The sequence below is a fragment of the Bubalus bubalis genome, chromosome 10 (assembly GCF_019923935.1).
Source record: "Bubalus bubalis isolate 160015118507 breed Murrah chromosome 10, NDDB_SH_1, whole genome shotgun sequence".
Taxonomy (NCBI): Eukaryota; Metazoa; Chordata; class Mammalia; order Artiodactyla; family Bovidae; genus Bubalus; species Bubalus bubalis.
In genome coordinates, this window is record NC_059166.1 from 27,354,476 (window position 1) to 27,373,237 (window position 18,762).

Below are 18,762 nucleotides of genomic sequence, written 5' to 3' on the forward strand. Positions count from 1 at the left end.
GAATAATGTGTGGCATAAAAGCTGGTTTGCTCATACATGGTTATGTTTATCCCATTTGGTTTTTAACAGGGTTAATAAGTCCTATACCAAGGCATGATCTCAAGAACATGCTTAGCTCCCATTTAAATTTAGACTGAGACTCAGGATAGCTGGTATGTAGTTGAAATTAGCCATTAGAACACAAACTGCAATCACAAATTACTTTTTAAAAGCAATTATCAGATAAATACATGTTATTTCTACTTTATATCAATGTATTTATGTATATTTTAAATTACTTTGTTAGTAGCATCTTTAGACACATAGGATACTATGGTAGGAAGTATGTAGATAATGCCTAAAACTGAAAAATCAATAACTGGCAATATATGCATGCTGTTAACATTTATGTAATTTAAGGTAATAAATTAAAAAATGATTGTTTCTGCAACCAGGAAATGGACACCAGGGTGGGGCTGCTGTTTCAATGTATCAGGACTTGTAATTCTGTTAGATGCTTTAAAATGCATACATGTAGAAATTTGATAACAAAACAATTTTTAAAAATTTCAGTGACTTATTAAGTAAGCCAGGGTTTAACCAAATCCTTTTACTAGAAATGCAAGTGTGTTAAAGGTCATTTTTTGGTGACTTACTTTATTGGGACTATTTTTTCAGCATTTTATTATGAGAATTTAAAGTATACAGAAAAGTGTAAAGAATTGTGCCTTGAACACCCATATGCCCACTGCCTACAATTAACAGTTTGCTATATTTGTTTTGGGCTTCCCTGGTGGCACTACTGGTAAAGAACCCACCTGCCAATGCAGGAGACATAAGAGACCTGGGTTCGATCCCTGGGTAGGGAAGATCCCTTGGAGAAAGGCATGGCAACACACTCCAGTTTTCTGGCCTGGAGAATCCCATGGGCCAAGGAGCCTGGCGGGCTATACAGTCCATGGGGTCACAGAGTCGGACATGACTGAAGCGACTTAGCATGCATGTCATTATATTACATATTACATGTCCTTCCACCTGTGGAATTTTTTAAATTCTTAATTGCTATTTTCTGGGAAATAATTTCTCTTGCTTCTTTTTGAAACCTAAAAGGAGCCAAAGCAGAATATGATTATATTAATAATAAGTTTTTATTCTAGGGAACTCTCAGACTTTGATAAAGATGGAGCCTTGACACTGGATGAGTTTTGTGCTGCTTTTCATCTGGTAGTTGCTAGGAAGAATGGCTATGACTTACCGGAAAAACTCCCTGAGAGCTTAATGCCCAAACTGATTGATTTGGAAGATTCAGCAGGTAAGATCAGGAGCTGAAAAGACCTGACTGCATACCTTCATAAATATAACACTTGATCCTTAAAGCAAAATCAAAATATATATAACTTAGGTTATAACTTATATATATATATTTATATATATATATATATATAACACTTATAACTTAGGTTAAGAGCTTAGACATTTCATCAGAAGTACATAGATTTGCCATCAGAATAGACTATATGGGCTAAACCCGGAATAATGGTTTCACTTATTTAGTAAACTTGAAATAAAAAGATATAGAATATATACCACTGTGTATGCTACTGTTTCACTTAACACTTATGAATTGTGAAGATCTGAAGAGCATTTCACAGTGTCTTGTTATTTTGTGGCATTTAACTGTATTATAAATTATCTGAAGTGGGTATAGTAGCCAGTCTTCATTATCAGCATTTTTTCATTTAATGCATCTTGATTTATCATTAGATCTTTGCAATCTGAAAGCATTTCCTTTAAAAAGCCCACTTCTTTTCTTCAGATTCTGAAGAAGTCTGGAAAATTTGTATTTGATTATAGATAATGCTTTTAAAAAATGTTTACCAGAAAGTTTTTATAAGGGCTTATATTGACTGATAGCTTTCTTTAAAAGGAAACAGGAATAGAATACATTTTTCTTGCATTCTGAATGAATAAGAGGAAATTAATGCTAAATTCTTAACAAGTTTAACTAAAACTAAATTACTGTTTTCAAATTTTTAAAATCTAAATTCTCTTTTGTGTATTATGTTGGAAGGAATTTTATAGTTCTAAGAAGAAAGAACAGAATTTGGCTCTTAAAAGGGCAACTTCTATTTAACTCAAAAATGAAATGATCTGACTTCTTTTTCTAAATTACATGGAAGGAACCATATACACGTCATGACTGTCCTGAAGAGAACAAGTCTCCTTGGAGTTAAGAACCTGAGTGTGCTTCTAGTTTGTTAATTGGTCTCTGACTTGGGCAAGTTCTAACCATTTACTCTGTTTTTTTCATCTGTTTCTCCACGTGAAATGTGAATTTTACCTATTTTAGGATTTGAATTGTATCCTGACCTATTATCAACCAGTAGGTTGATTAAATAATTTACTGTTGGTTTCAGTTTTTTACAAACACTATCCTGTGAGAATCCCAGGATTTTCCTGATCATTTCAGGTAGTTATTTGGTATCAGTTACCCTCTAACTTGAGCTGAAAGCTAAGTGCTTTTGTTAGATAACTTTGCTTTGGTTTACCTTATTAAGAAATAGATAAAAATTACTTCTTTATTTAGCGTATTTGTTAGGTAAGCCAAAAGGGAAACAGTTGTGGTAGGTACAGACTTGCTGTATCATTGATTTATAAATTGGACCTTGTATGTAGAGATTTTCTATGACTTTAATTTTGTAAAAACTGGTAGTGTACTAAGAAGAAATGAGTCAGACTTATTCTGTTGTATGTCATTTTCTGGAGACTTCTGTGGTCTTATTAACTGTTGGATTCAGATAGGTGAAATCTGGCTTTCACGTTTTAGCAATCGAGTCTTTTTTTTTCTTTCTTTAATTTAAATAAAGTCTTGTTCTTTGTCATGTTGATCTGATGGAGTTTTAAGGCTGATGATTCAAGAAGTTCTTTCCTGGGCATTTGTCTTTTTACGTCTGCTGGATTTGTTTAGCAAAGAGACACTCTGGTTTTTTGCCTGCATGTATCTATACACTATTGCTCTAACTATAATTTTACAGGTGTTTTTTCCAATTCTAATATAATATTATATGGTTTTCCAGTCACATTTATTGTAAATGTTTTGACCACACGATATTAGATTAAAATCTGCTTTCAGATCAGATCAGATCAGTCGCTCAGTCGTGTCCGACTCTTTGCGGCCCCATGAATCGCAGCACGCCGGCCTCCCTGTCCATCACCAACTCCCGGGGTTCACTGAGACTCAAGTCCATCGAGTCAGTGATGCCATCCAGCCATCTCATCCTCTGTCGTCCCCTTCTCCTCTTGCCCCCAATCTCTCCCAGCATCAGAGTCTTCCAATGAGTCAAATTTGGAGTTCTGTTTGGAGGTGGGAAGAACCATTTAATCTTTTTTCTTTTACCTACTGTAAGCCTTAGATTTATATGACACAAAGTCCCTTGAAATATAGAAATTGTTGTGTGACACTGTGATTCAATCAATATATTTAAAAACCATTTTTAAATAGCTGTGTTTTTAGAAGTTCCCAATTAAAGGAGAAATACCTAAATGCTTTCTTTTGGCTGACCTGAGAACTTATCATAAATATCCCTTCTGTGGGGTCTTTGTGACTTACAGGCATAGGTGGTTTCTGTCTTCTCTGATCTGTCGAAGCATATCCTACGTTGATGTTCATTTCGGCACACATTATGCTGAATCCTGTTCTGTTGTCCCCTCTTTCTACTACAACATTCTGAGCACCTTAAAAAACTAGAAATGATCATATTCATTGTAGTATCCTCAGGACCTTGCACTTTACAAGCAAGCACTTAGTAGCTCAGTAAATAATTATTGAGTTCAGTTCAGTTCAGTCACGCAGTCATGTCTGAGTCTTTGCAACCCCATGAACCGCAGCACGCCTGGCCTCACCCTTCTTCAGCGACTCCCGGAGTCCACCCAAACCCATGTCCATTGAGTCAGTGATGCCATCCAACCATCTCATTCTCTGTTGTCCCCTTCTCCTCCTTCCCTCAATCTTTCCCAGCATCAGGGTTTTTTCAAATGAGTCAGCTCCTCACATCAAGTGGCCAAAGTATTGGAGTTTCAACATCAGTCCTTCCAGTGAACACCGAGGACTGATGGACTGGTTGGATCTCCTTGTAGTCCAAGGGACTCTCAAGAGTCTTCTCCAACCATAGTTCAAAAGCATCAATTATTTGGCGGTCAGCTTTCTTCACAGTCCAACTCTCACATCCGTACATGACTACTGGAAAAACCATAGCCTTGACTAGATGAACTTTTGTTGACAGAGTAATGTCTCTGCTTTTGAATATGCTATCTAGGTTGGTCATAACTCCTTCCATGGAGTAAGTGTCTTTTAATTTCATGGCTGCAATCACCATCTGCAGTGATTTTTGAGCCCAGAAAAATAAAGTCAGCCACTGTTTCCACTGTTCCCCATCTATTTCCCACGAAGTGATGGAACCGGATGCCATGATCTTAGTTTTCTGAATGTTGAGCTTTAAGCCAACTTTTTCACTCTCCTCTTTCACTTTCATCAAGAGGCTCTTTAGTTCTTCTTCACTTTCTGCCATAAGGGTGGTGTCATCTGCATATCTGAGGTTATTGATATTTCTCCTGGCAATCTTGATTCCAGCTTGTGCTTCTTCCAGCCCAGTGTTTCTCATGATGTACTCTGCATTATTATGCTAAATATGTGCCATTTTTAAAGTAAAATATTTTTCTTAACATTTATATCTTTGAAAATAAAATCATTTGTTGTCATAAGTTTATGATGTTTTGTTGTTGTTTTGTTTAGTTGCTAAGTCATATCTAACTCTTTTGCAGTCCCATGGACTGGACTCTGCCAGGCTCCTCTGTCCATGGGCTTTCTCAGGCAAGGACACTGGAATGTGTTCCCATTTCCTTCTCCAGAGGATCATCCTGACCCAGGGATTGAACCCCCAAGTCTCCTGCATTGGCAGGCAGATTCTTTACCACTGAGCCATTAGCTCCACAAGTATTCTGTATTTATAATTTAAATAACTCTTATAGAAAGGTAGATGATGAACAGTGATGACGAGTTACAGTTGCTTGAAGTAAGTTTTCTGTAGGCGTGCAAATGTAGGTGGGATAAATATGTATTTTATCCAAAGTCATTTGAACAGATTTATAGAATTAAATATCAGATGGTTTCTCTGGTGGCTCAGATGGTAAAGAATCTGCGTGCAATGCGGGGTACCAGGGTTCAGTCCCTGGGTTGGAAAGATCCTCTGGAGGAGGACATGGCAACTCACTCCAGTATTCTTGCCTGGAGAATTCCATGGACAGAGGAGCCTGGTGTGCTGTACAGTCCATGGGGGTGCAAAGAGTCAGACACGACTGAGCAACTAAGCACAAATATCAGATAAACCAGGAAAACTCTAAGGCTCATAGATAGAAGTACTTGTGTGGACCTGAATTAAAATATTTAACATTGAACATCTCTGAATTTGGCAATGCAGTTCTCATTGTTAAGTTGCTAAGGCATGTCTGACTGTGACTCCACAGACTGCAGCACTAGGCTCGTCTGTCCGTCTCTACCTCCCACAGCTGGCTCAAACCCCTGTGCATTGAATCAGTGATGCTGTCTAACCCTCTCATCCGCTGCCACTGCCCACTTCTTCTCTTGCCCTCAATATATCCCAGCATCAGGGTCATTTCCAGTGAGTTGGCTCTTCGGACCAGGTGCCTGAAAGTATTGGAGCTTCAGCTTCAGCATCAGTCCTTCCAATGAATAATCAGTGCTGTGCAGTAGGTTCTTATTAGTAACCTATTTTATATAAATAGTAGCATATATGTGTCGATTCCCAGTCTCCCAATTTATACACCCCACTTGAAAAAAAGATTAAGGTTACAGTTACTGTATCAGGTAGTAACCAGATCTGTCTTGTTCATTGTATTTAAGTATCTAACAGGGAGCAGACTGAGTACGTAAGTAGGCGTTCACGTTTTTGAAATGTCCAAATGACTGAACCACTTGTTTTTTAAAACCGTTTCCTGTCTTCACGCTGCACTGCTCACATGAGCACCTTGGTAGTGTCTGGTTGAGATGCTCAAAGATGGAAAGGAATTTGTTCACTGTTCTGTGTCCTTCTCCATAATCACTTCTTTAAGCAGTAAATTTGAGTGTATTTCATTGTTGTTAATATGATACATAGCATAGGTCTCTACGCTCCTAGTGGTACTTAACATGAATGTTTTTAAAGCCAGAGACTTTTTATTTATGAGTAATTTGCCAAAAAGCCATACTTGAGATTAGGTTGATTAATGTTAAGTTTCTTTCACCCAGAAAATTTAACATATAAAAGCCTACAGAAATAACACATACGGCTGTTTTTATACAAGTGCAATCACACTATACATCTGTGAATTTTTTTCTAATAATGTTGGACATCTCTGTACTTTATTACTTATAGAGTTGTCACATTCTTTGTCATACATATGAATGTTCCTTCATTCAACCAGCTTCATATTGATGGAATTTTCAGATAACTTCCTGGCTTTACGTTTAAAATGGTGCTGGGGGGAAAAAAAAACACATATCTTTGTTTTGTACAAAGAAAGTTGAATCTTTGTTTTGGAAAATTTGCTCTCCACGTGCCTTTAGTTGCAGAGATAAAAATAATAAAAATAGGCACAATATTCACCATTACCACTACACCTAAGGAATTAGTTCTCAAGCACACCCCACTCCCATATCTGTATACATTCTTAATGGCATCCTTCTTTTCAGATAGTGGGGTATTGGAACTGATGAATCAGAACAACTGCAAATACTGGCAGAGGGGCACCACTTAATGAAATTGGAACAAGTACTTAGCGTCCTCAAATTCCTGGCAGAAATTGACAAACGCTTTTCTGTTTGTCACAGAAAAGTGACAAACAAGGCTAGCTCATACTTAAAGGAGAAAATCTCTGCAAGAATGACACTAGGAGCTTTACAAGATTATGGTTTAAATACAGTAGATTTAATAAGACTCTTGGGAATATTTAATGATACCCTTAATTATTTTTGCAGAAATGAGATTTTGTCTTGATGATTGTGTTGTGAAAGTCAAAATGAAGTGAAGGATGTCTGTCTTGCTCTGTTAGGATGAGAGCTCCATGGAAATAAATGGGAGCCTCGTCTTCTTGCACAATACTGTATCTTTGTTTACTGTATTTACTTATAGGCCCTCAGTAACAATGCACACTACTAAATTCTTGCTTTTATTAATTGTGCCACCAAATTTCACCCCAAATTTGTAACATCTTTTATTGTTTATACTCATTTTCTATGTTAGTTAGTCTTAAAGCCCCAGTTTAGTTGTTTTTTTCTGTTTATGAAACTTGAGTCCTTATTTTAATTGGATTAGCTTTAAATGGGCTTTTTCCATTTTAGGTATCCTTAGACAATGGAAACCTCCCGTGTATCTGTAGGTAGTTTTCTTTGAAGTATAATAGCTGAGTCAAAACAGTATTTGCTATAAAATACTGATAAATACTGCAAAAAAAAAAAAAAAGAGAGAGAGACAAGTGCAGCTTAGTATTTGGGGTAAATGTTTTATTCTTTTCAAACCTTGTTGGACATGTTTTTACTTCAATTTTAGAAGTAAAAATCTTTGGTTTTAATTAAAAATTGAGTCCTTCTTAAGATCTGTTTACTGAGTAGGTTTCCATTTATGGAGTATCAGGGAGAAGTAGAATTAATTTTGGAACTAGAGCTTAGTTTTTTGATCCATGTAATATCATTCAAGGCAAAGCATATCTTAAACTGAGTCCTTAATTTCTTTCTGCATATGCATTTCTTGCCTCGTCTTTTAAAAATATGAATGAGAAAAGTACTATTTAATAGGGTTTGTTTTTGAAAACTCAAAATTTATTGAAACCTGCTTTTTTAAATTAAAACTTTTTTTCTTGTACAGATAATATTTACACCTAAAATAAATAAAAGATATAGTTACTTTTGCTTAGATGAAGCTGTTAAATGAACTTAGAACCTTGAACCTTCATACTGAAGAACTCTTCTTGGATTTGTTTTGCTACTTGAAAATTTTAAACCATAAGATTTCAGGTAGTGTATATATATTTCTAAAAGATTAATAATATCTGGCAGTCATTTTTGAAATAGTTTTTTAGTATATTGAGTATAATACTAGGAAAATAAGATAAATTTGGATTAGGTAGGTTATAAACCTAGAATAAAACTGAAGCTCTTCTTGAAAGAGCTTGTTCAGGAGGTAAACTGAACTGAATTGAATCTGGGCAAGTTTTCAGAGTCTATGGAGGCTCGAAGGATGAAAACTACTGACTGTTTATTTGCTAGTGCTATCCTGAAAATAAGGCATGTATTTTTAATGTTATTACTACTAACTGTTCAGTGTAGGTTGATAGTACATCAGTATGATCATACTAGGTTGTGTCTTCCAGACAAACTTTTTATACATGGAAATACTTTCTGCATAAAAGCCCTTTTGGGGTTGACTTTAACAAATAATTTAGGCTCATGCTCTTCTTTTTCAGCCCTGATGCTCTGATGATGTCAGGGGCAGAGCAGAACCCTCAGGAGGGAGGCAGGGTTGACACAGTGTTCCAGCAGGAGGCTAGGTTGGAACACTGCATCAGGTAAGAGTAAAACTACACCCCTGCCTCCGTAAGAATACAGTCTTAAAGACTTAACCCTTGTGGATGGGCCTGAAGCCCTTTGTTGGAATATTTGTAAGGAGCCAAGTTGAAGGAGGTGCAGTTAATTTATACACTTAATGCCTCCCCTCCAACTCATGACTGTTAGTTTCTAGAATATAGGTAATTTGCTCTTTATCTACTGCCATTTGTTCTATGTATGAAATTAAGAAAGAACCAATGGGTAATTTTGCTAATTTATTCCAGAGATAATTTTTGAATTTTCTAGGACAAGTGATTTTTTTCAAAGTTTTTTGTCTTAGGACCTCTTTATATTCTTAAAAAAATTTGTGGACCCTCAAAAAAGCTCTGTTTTTGTAGATTAGATCTAGCAATAGTAACTTTATTGGGAATTAAAAGTGATACACTTAAAAAAATACTTCTTTATTTTGAAATAAAAATAGACCCCTTATATATTAGCATAGATATTTTTAGGAAAATAACTGTATTGCAAAAAGGGTGGCATTGTTTTACAACTTTGCAAATCTCTTTAATATTTGGTTTAATAGAAGACAGCTTAGATCTCATCTATCTGCATACTGCATTCAATCTGATGAGTGTTTTAGTTTGAAGTATAGCAGGGGTTGGCACACTTAAGCCCTGAGACCAGAGCCAGTTTACTGACTGTTTTTGTATAACCCACAAGCAAAGAGTGGTTTTTGTTTTCAAAAAAGAATAAATTTATCACACATGAAAATATATGATATTCAAGTTTCAGCATCCAAAAATAAAATTTTATTGAAACACAGCCAAGCCTATTCCTTTATGAATTACCTGTGGCTTCTTTTGACCACAGTAACATATTTGAGTGGTTGCAACAGAGACTTTAAAGCCTACAAAGCCTTAAATATTTACTCTCTGGCCTTTTGTAGAAAAAGATAGCTAATTCTTGGTACATGAAGAAAATTTGGCCTCACATAGTAAAAGGAAGGACTATTTTCATATAATTTTGGATATTCTTTGGTACTAGCCCAAAACTCAACAAATAGTAATTTCTTAAAGATTAATTGCAGTGAAAAGTGAAGCCATATTAATGAATTGTTTGTACTATTACATAGATCTGTCTTGCACTTTGAATGAATCTTTTACCCATGCATGGTTTTATAACATAATGCATTGATTATTTATAAAATATCAGTTCATTGAGTTGTACAGCTCTTTGAAATGTTGGAACGTTTTATTGTAAAATATCAAAAAGTGTAGGTGTTACCATTACAACCTATTTTATCAAAGAAGTCTTTTAAGTACTGGGAAGTTCTTGAGCTTATAGACATGGTATACATTTTCCAGAATTCCAACTTTCACTTAAAAGTTCAAACTTGCTGATGCTTTTCCTCTGTGAAATGGAGATGTTAAACAGCCACCTACTCCGACTTACACGGGATTTATATATCAAAAGGGTTGTGGAAATCATAAAGTACTACATAGATCTTAACTAATTTTTATTGGCATTGCTAATTAGTGTCTGCTGCCCAACAAAGTAGCCACAGGTGACTATTAAGCACTTGAAATATGGCTAGTCCAAATGAGATGCACTGTGAATATAAAATACAGGACGGCCAAGATTTAGTACCAAGACAGAATATAAAAGTATTTCCTGTAATTTTTACACAAGTGACATGTTGATATTATTTGGAGATAGTGAATTAAAACGATGTTATTAAAATAAAAAAAAAAGTTGAAACTTTGTCATTGATAACAAATATTGAAAATAGTTATTTTAGATACAGGGTCACTTAGTCCATTTTTGAGGAAATCTGTGCTGTACCATGTATGAATAATTATATAGTTTTATCAACTGTTCTTTCAAGCATGATAGTGTTCAGTGAAAAAAGTGGCCTGTTCAGCTAACAACTGAACACAAGTAGTTTTCCATGAGAAAACCACTGCACTTTAGTATGGAGAAGTGCTTTATATATGTTTCCCATTTTATCATACAGAGTATTTTAAAAATGAGTTTTGGGGTGAAATTTAGTAAAATTAATAATTCTTACTGCTGAATTGTTAACATTCTTTAGTGAAGTTATTGGTTTATTTATTTTTATATATTTTAACTGGAATGCCTGGCAGTAAAGACCACAATGACTGCTAGTGTATTTAGGAGCCTCTGGCTTAATTCGTGCTGATAAGCTGGCAGCTTTGCCCAGCATTGCTTTTGCACCATCAGTGCATGTGCCAGCACAGGGAAAAGCATTATTACTATTACAAAAATAACAGACTTTTTAGGCTCCCTAGCAGAGTCATGGGGGTTCCCAGGGGTCCATGGTTCACATTTTTAAGAACTACTACTTTAGGGAAATAACTGTATTGGGATGATTATGAAGTGTAATTATTTGAGTGACTAACTTCAGTTCTCAGCCTCAAGGGGCTAGACCTGCTGCACCTTTATACCAGTGAATTAGGGAGGTACCCAGAATCCATCCCAGACCTGAACTTCAGCAGTGGTAGTGGCATGCACTCTGGCCCTAAGTCTCTCAGTAGTGGACTCACAGGAAAACAGAGATCTAGACAGTCAAATGAGGGCCCCAGTGTGCTCTAAGGTGATACTCAGAGCTTAAGTTAAAATGGAATATGACTTTTGAATAGGTTCTTTTGAAAATTAATCATCCTATAGTTAATACTATTTTTATTCTGTTTCTCTTTTCTTTAATACCTGCTTTGAGGGATCTTTTAAAGATCCTTCTTCAATCTCTGTCCTTCTAACAGTTTCACTTCCAGTAAACCGTTAGATCTATAGCCATATCCTCCTTCGGCTCCCTTTCCCTTTGTTACCATAGGAAAAAAAGCCCATGATTTTGGTCCAGACTGAAAACCATAAGCTGTCTCCATGAGGAATTTGCTGCTACTATTTATCATAAATAATTTTTTTCATTAGTTGTTCTCTGAGAGCTTTGAGTTAAAAAGTCCTCATAGAACGTTATTTAAAGCATTTCTGCCTCTTACTGGTTCGGTATCACTATGGCAGTTTTATTGAGAAGGCATGGAAGTAAGAAAGAAATCTGAATAACTCTTGATCTTTGAAAACCAAAATTTATCAAAATATGATAGATTAGAACTTGCAGTGTGATATGACTATAAATAAATAATGTCAGGGTGAGTAAAAGAGAAGTATTGATATTTCGAGGTAATCATGTTCAGAATAAGGTGAAGAAAAATTCTGAGAACTTTTCAAAGTCTCAGTAGTTAACTCTGGTTTTAGGGAAATAACATTCAAGAATGAATTTAAATGAAGATCACAAAAAGTAACTCATTCAGTAAATATTTGAGTGCTTAGTAAGTATTAGGTTCTATGTTCAGTACTAAAGTGTGAAGGATTTACTTACGAATAGATTGAAAGCTTAAACCTATACTTCACTAAGTTATTATATGTCTGTCTCTATAGGAATCTGAAATATAGTACTAACAGTTAATGGCAAGTGTCTTCCTTTCTGATGGAGAAACTCTGGTGCTGTTTATTTTATTCAGCTTGCCCATGGTCACAAACAAAAAGATAGGGATGGATATGAAAATCATATTTTTTGACACAGGTTCTAAACAGATTAGGTATACTCCATTAATTTGGCAAAGTTAATGTGATTTTCAGACAGGAATTATATTCAAAGCCATGTAAAACTTGGGAAGATTGGAATGAGAATTTAGTTACCCTTGAAATTTTCTTCCATTTTAAAATTATAGTTTAAGAGAGAGCTTAGGTGAGGCCTTAACTAATTAAAGACATCCCCGGTAGCTCAGATGGTAAAGTGTCTGCCTACAACACAGGAGACCTGGGTTCAATCCCTGGGTTGGGAAGTTCTCCTGGAGAAGGAAATGGCAACCCACTCCAGTATTCTTGCCTGGAAAATCCCATGGACGGAGGAACCTGGTAGGCTACAGTCCATGGGGTCGCAAAGAGTTGGACATGACTGAGCAACATTTACTTTTTTATTTAACTAATTAAAAGTAGAACATGATACCACATAATACTTTAAAAACCACTTTGAAATTGTGTCATGGATTTGTAACCCTCTCGGTTAAGTCTGTAAACGCTAGTGAGCCTAACAGTAAGTTTGTTTCATGTGGGCTTAATTGACTTTGCTTTTTGTTGGTGCCTGGGTTCTTTCTCTCCTTTTGCTGTCTCCCTTAAAAATACATGCTGCTTCTTGGTTACAGGGAAGACTTGTAGAGAAAATGCAAGTGAACTAGTGTAACTCAACATTTCCTAAAGTATATGCCAAGGGAATATTGAGGGATTTTTATCTAATTTTAAGAAAGTTTATATTTGGGAAAGACTGATTTAAACAAAGTTTATTTGCTCTAGGTCTTTAATATATAAATGTGCGTGGGGACACGTCCAACAGAGAATTATGGTATCCCCAGATTTATTTGAATAAAAAACCTAATTTTTAAAAATGTCTTACTGATTAATATTCCTTGAAGTACACTTTGGGAACTGGTACAAATCCATCTCTATTAAAAGAAGATTCATGTACCTTATTGCATTGCTACGTACAACACTCTTTCTCTGTGTATTTCTAACTAGATTTTATTTTTCATGGAAAACTCTGGTTTCAGGTATACGTAAGTAGCAGGAATACATATTGCCTGATTAATTGTCAAAATGTTTGTTTGGGGAACGTGAGAAAAGGAAATTCAGATTATACATTACTACTTGTGAAAATCTTCTTAGGTTTTTATGAATAAGTATTCGAGAACTGAAATATATTGATCACAGAAAATTTCTCTGTTTGAAAATTGCAGATGTTGGGGATCAGCCAGGTGAGGTAGGTTATTCAGGCTCTCCTGCAGAAGCTCCTCCAAGCAAGTCTCCGTCGATGCCGTCACTAAACCAGACTTGGCCTGAGCTGAATCAGAGCAGTGAGGTTAGCAAAGCTTCCCTTTTCTTTCACTAATGTTCACTTTTTTAAGGTAAGAAGTTCCAAGCAGGGTAATTTCAGCCTATAGCTCTTTCAGCATGCATTCATATGGACCATATCAAATGTGACTATGATAGACACTTGTAATTATATGACTCTTTGAGGTTTTTAAAGTACTTTTCCATACATGTACTATTACTTAGTTTCCACCATTCATTCCTATTAAAACCCTGTGAGTTAGATGAGGCAGGTGCATGAACTTAACAGTCAAAGGGTAGATGTCTTAGACAAGATATCTTACATCCTGTAAGGGACAAGGGCTGAGGTTTGAACACAAGTCCTTTGACATTAAGTCAGCTAGCACACCCGCTGTGTCACACTGCCTTCTCATTCCTGTAAGAAAGCCTGGGATAATAGATTTGGAATCTTAGCATTGGAAGTGATATAAGAAGCCACTCAACCGGCTTTCCACATGAAAAAAGTATTCCAAGCTATTCATAGTAAGTTATTTTGTTTAATACAAAATGGAATGATTCAACCCTGTTAAATGCATTGGTTAAAGACCACTTTATATAAAGACCATGTTATGTAAGACCAAGCACAGCATACAAAACAGAATTTGAGACACATTTCTCCCTGCCCCATTACTTTGGAACTTGATTGTATAAAACAGTGAAAGTAGGATCACTCTGGTTAGAATAAGGGAAGAGGACCTACGGCCCTGCCTCCACAAAGCACTCCGAGGCTCCTCTGTTAAACCTTAGTGCTCTGTAGATCTCTAATTGAAAACTACTGCTTAACTTATTAGAGCAATCTTCTTTGTGAACAAGTTATATCTATATATTTTTTCTTATAGTTTTTTTGTATCACTTTTAGATAGTGTTACAAATATAAAAGTTTTTTGACTTTCAGGAAGAAACTCCTCTAAGCTTCTGTGTTTTCCATGTCTTTTAAAGCCAGAAAAATTTTGGGTTTAAGAGATACTAGTTAATTTTGTACAGTTGAAAAACAGAGAAGTAACTGGCAGATTTAAAGTGCTTGCTGCTGCTTTATGACATAATCACAGATACCTGTTTCTGAGACATGATAACATATATCCATTGTGCTGTCAGATATAAAACCATTTATATGAGTGTTTTTCTGGTGGGAAGATTTAAGCCTTGAAAGAATTTACTAGTAGAGAGGCTTTATAATAAGAGAATAGGGTCAGTTTCTTGAAAGCACTGTTTTTTCTGCATTTATTAATTTCTGTCATTTTTAAAAAGCAGTGTCAGATTTTAAAAGTATTTTTATCAATGTCAGTTCATAAGTGAAAGTAACTCTAAGGCATCTCAATTCAAAAGTCCATCTTCCTTCTAAATAAAATCACGTGATCATTAAAAATTAGGAAGGGAAATCCCTTTGAACTCTGAGTTAAGCAGTTGCATTTTTTTCTTCTTAAATATTCCTAGCAAGTTTCATTTTGTAGTATTTGCTAATAAGGTTCTGAATGTCATAATTTTTCTTTTTTCTTTTTTTTTTTTACTCTGTGTGTAGAAAATCAAAATGCTACTAAAACTAACATTGATTTTTTGGACACATTTTAATATTTCTTTTTTAAAATCTCCTTAGTATATGGAATTAATATTTTAGTTTTCTGCCTTGAAGCACTAATCTTTCAGTAAATATTTATTCAGCACCTGTTAATACAGATGAGGCACTGTAGGGGATAACACTAATAATAATCAATAAAATTTATTGAGGACTTTTGATGTGCCAGCTCTGTTCAAAAAGCTCTTTACATATATTAACTGTTTACATCTTTATAACAATTCTGTGATGTAAGCATTATTAATCTCATATTTCACATGGTGAAACTGAAACAGAGAGAGATTAGATAACTTGCCTAAGGGTGTATGGCATAACTAGGATTCCAGGAGTCTGGAAAAAGCTCTTTACATATATTAACTGTTTACATCTTTATAACAATTCTGTGATGTAAGCATTATTAATCTCATATTTCACATGGTGAAACTGAAACAGAGAGAGATTAGATAACTTGCCTAAGGGTGTATGGCATAACTAGGATTCCAGGAGTCTGGTTCCAGAGACTATGCTCTTAACCATTATACCAAACTTATACAGATAAGAGTGTTTTTCTGCACTCCAGGTAGCTTACATACAGCCTTGTGAAATCAGGTAAAATCTCATGCCACCAAATAGGTAAATAAATGTCTTCTTTTTGGAAAAAAAATAGTCTACATCTAAACTTTTTTCCACAGTTAGATAATTACGATTTTAAAAATTCCTTCTGTACCTATGCAACAGTAATTATTGAAGAAACTAATTATATCAACAGATATTGGTAAGTCACTTCCCTGAAGTGATGTCCCACAATAAGAGTGAATTACTATGGATTCTATATTCAGGAGACACTCTGAATGCATCAGTGTTTCTAAGTATATCTTAATTTTATGATTTTGAAACATCTGAGAGAAAAACTGTTGAATGATTACATTAGCCATTTTTGTAGATAATTTTTATAAATGTGTTCATTTGCTATTATTTAATTACTACATGTCTTCTCAAATTGAATAGCACTGTTTTAAATATTAAGTCGAACTTTGAAGCATAAAAATGTTTACTGAATTATAAAAAGGATTTTAGTTAATGGGATAGGTGTGTCTGTGTGTAAACATTTGTGTGTATATATTTTATATGTGCAAATGTTTTTCCTTCTTCAGAGTCATTGATAATTCTTAAGAATCAAATTGTAATCATAATTTTAATGATTTTGATCTAAAAATCCTATACTATTTATTACTAAGATCTTCAAATGGAGTTACTAAAATTATTCACTTACCACTCCACCTAATTTGGGGTATGGTATTTGTGTACCTCTTTTAGAAGAGTAGTATTTCATATCAAAATACATCTTCTATATATAACACGTACTCAGTTGCTTGATTTGCTCTCATTGTGGCCGCATTCTGATTTTTCTAGCATGGGGTTGGAGGTGGGTGCCTGATTGGCAGTTCTGTCTTGTGGTCTGGCATGGGCCTGTTCATAATGCTGAATATAGGGGTTGATTTGCTGCAGATTGACATAAACTGCAATTTATATTAATTCCAGAATTCTTTGCATTTTATCTCAGTTATATTTTATTAAATATCTATACATTTGTATAAAATATGTGCACGTACATAATAGAATCATCTTTCAGGGGTCGCACTGGCAAGTCACACCAACTTGCTTTGTTTTGACCAAAACTCTGATATAATCAGAATTCATTAGCATCACTAATTCAGTGCATTAACACTTGATTTTCAGTGAAGGATTTAAAGTTATTCTTTCTCTAGTCTAGGAAAAACCATTTTAAATTTTTATCTTGTTACCATTTATACCACTTAGACTCTGTTCCTTTATTCTGTAAGGCTTTGAATCTTTCCCATAGAGAGATCAATTATTACTGTACATTTGATTGTGAAGCTGCTCACTTTACATAGATAATATAAAATGTTTATGGAAAAATAAAACTTAACGGAATTTGTCAGGCCTACGAAACACAACTTGCAGTGCAACCTCTGAATTACTTGGCTAAATCTTCTCCAGTGATCTTTTACTCCATCTTTCTCATCGTGCTGACTTGTCTCTCCTCTGTCTGTTCAGCAGTGGGAGACATTTAGTGAACGCTCTTCAAGCTCACAAACTCTGACCCAATTTGATTCTAACATTGCACCAGCTGATCCTGTAAGTCAATCACTTAGCTTGCTTGTTTGAAATTAATTTTATTAACCCAAATTTTCATTCATTATGGTTTTTAGCTGATATGCATGTTCAGTGGAGTGCTTAGAGGGAAATGGTGGCAGGCTTTTCAATTTTTGTGTGCTCAGTGGTGGAAAGAACTTTTACTTTTCTTTTTTTTTTTAACCATTCTCTGTATTTTCTAGTTATTTTGGTGAGAGAAATCTGTTTTTAAAATCTGGTACATGTGTCTAAAGAAGCATTTTGTGAACAATTGATACTGTTAACTTTGTTTTTATTTGCTAATTGAGTGTATGTTTTTATTAAACATGCTGTTTATTTTGGTGTAATGACAGTAAATACTATTTTGTTTGTATGCTTACACATCATGTAATATGTACTATGTATGTAAATATGCAGTGTCATCATTTATTTAATAGTCCAGATGGTACAGCTTTGACTTAATCAGTATGTTGAGTTCTGTTACAAGAGAATCAAGTTCAGCAAAACAATGTAGAATTGTCAATTAGATTTTCATTTGTGCAGAGGACCTCTGTCTTGTCTTCATGTGGTTTGCTGTGTTGCTTTGAAAATGCTACAAAGTTCACATCCTGATTTAAAAAATAAATTCTGTCCCCATAGATTGAACTTCATATATGCCCCGCCTGTCCCTCAAGTTATTTGAAAACTTCAAAACCTTAGCTATTAATCATTCTTCTCACTGTTCACTTCGGCTTTTTCTTTTAATTTTTTTTCCCGTAAAGAGAAGAACATGGTAATAAGCACCTTTCAAAAAGAAAAGAGGAAGTAAGTAGAAAGGGAAGAAGAGTGTAAAGGTAGGATTTGTAAAAATGAGTTCAGTGAAAAGATATGGAGAAGGTGACATGAGGCACTCTTTTGAGGTGTATCTGAACGAAGATAGCCAGCATTTTATTCATTAAATGTAAAAATACTCTTGTTATTTAATATAAATTAGGGAGAAGTGGCATTTAAAGATAATAGTATGGCTTCAGCATTTTAAATGAATGAATCTTTGGTGTTTTACAGTTTTAAAGAATTTGTATCTATTTGAAATATAGAGAATGCTGTTATATTCAAATATAATGTATCAAAATATTTTAAGTGTCTATTTTATAATTATTCATTATTCAGGGAACAGTTAACATGTAGATTATCTATGCCTTTGGCTTCTCTTTTCTTACCACTTTGAGGATGTTAATGTTTGATTTTAGTCTCTGAAAAATGGAAGAGAAATAAAAAAGTAACGCTTAACCATTTTTGCTGCTTATTAGAAGCAGTACTTAAGGTCCCTTGGAAAGTGACAGGTGTGCTATAAGCTAAGTTTTACTTTAGCTCTGAGTTTCATTTCTCCATATTATTCCTATCTCCTGTTTACAGAGTCAAGTTAATTTTGTTTAAAGTACTTTACAGGGAAGGATGTAGCAGTCGAGACTCTCTTTTATTCTCTAACCCCTAAGTGATATTGAAAATAGAAATTCATTGTATTATGATTGTCAGGCTAGGAAAGAAC

The 18,762-nt window shown here is 34.7% G+C and overlaps 1 protein-coding gene across 10 annotated transcripts in view; it reads left to right on the forward strand.

Moving 5' to 3' along the window:
• Positions 1 to 18,762, forward strand: part of REPS1 (RALBP1 associated Eps domain containing 1) — a 90,318-nt gene that overhangs the window by 45,468 nt on the left and 26,088 nt on the right. For 6 of the 10 annotated variants that reach the window (XM_044924170.2, XM_006074662.4, XM_006074665.4 and 3 more), the window contains exons 8-10: positions 1,137 to 1,291; positions 13,393 to 13,514; positions 17,157 to 17,237. In XM_044924170.2, coding sequence (XP_044780105.2) covers positions 1,137 to 1,291; positions 13,393 to 13,514; positions 17,157 to 17,237 — 358 coding nt within the window. The remainder of the gene's footprint in view (positions 1 to 1,136; positions 1,292 to 13,392; positions 13,515 to 17,156; positions 17,238 to 18,762) is intronic. The other 4 variants (XM_006074666.4, XM_006074668.4, XM_006074667.4 and 1 more) reach the window with 2 other exon arrangements.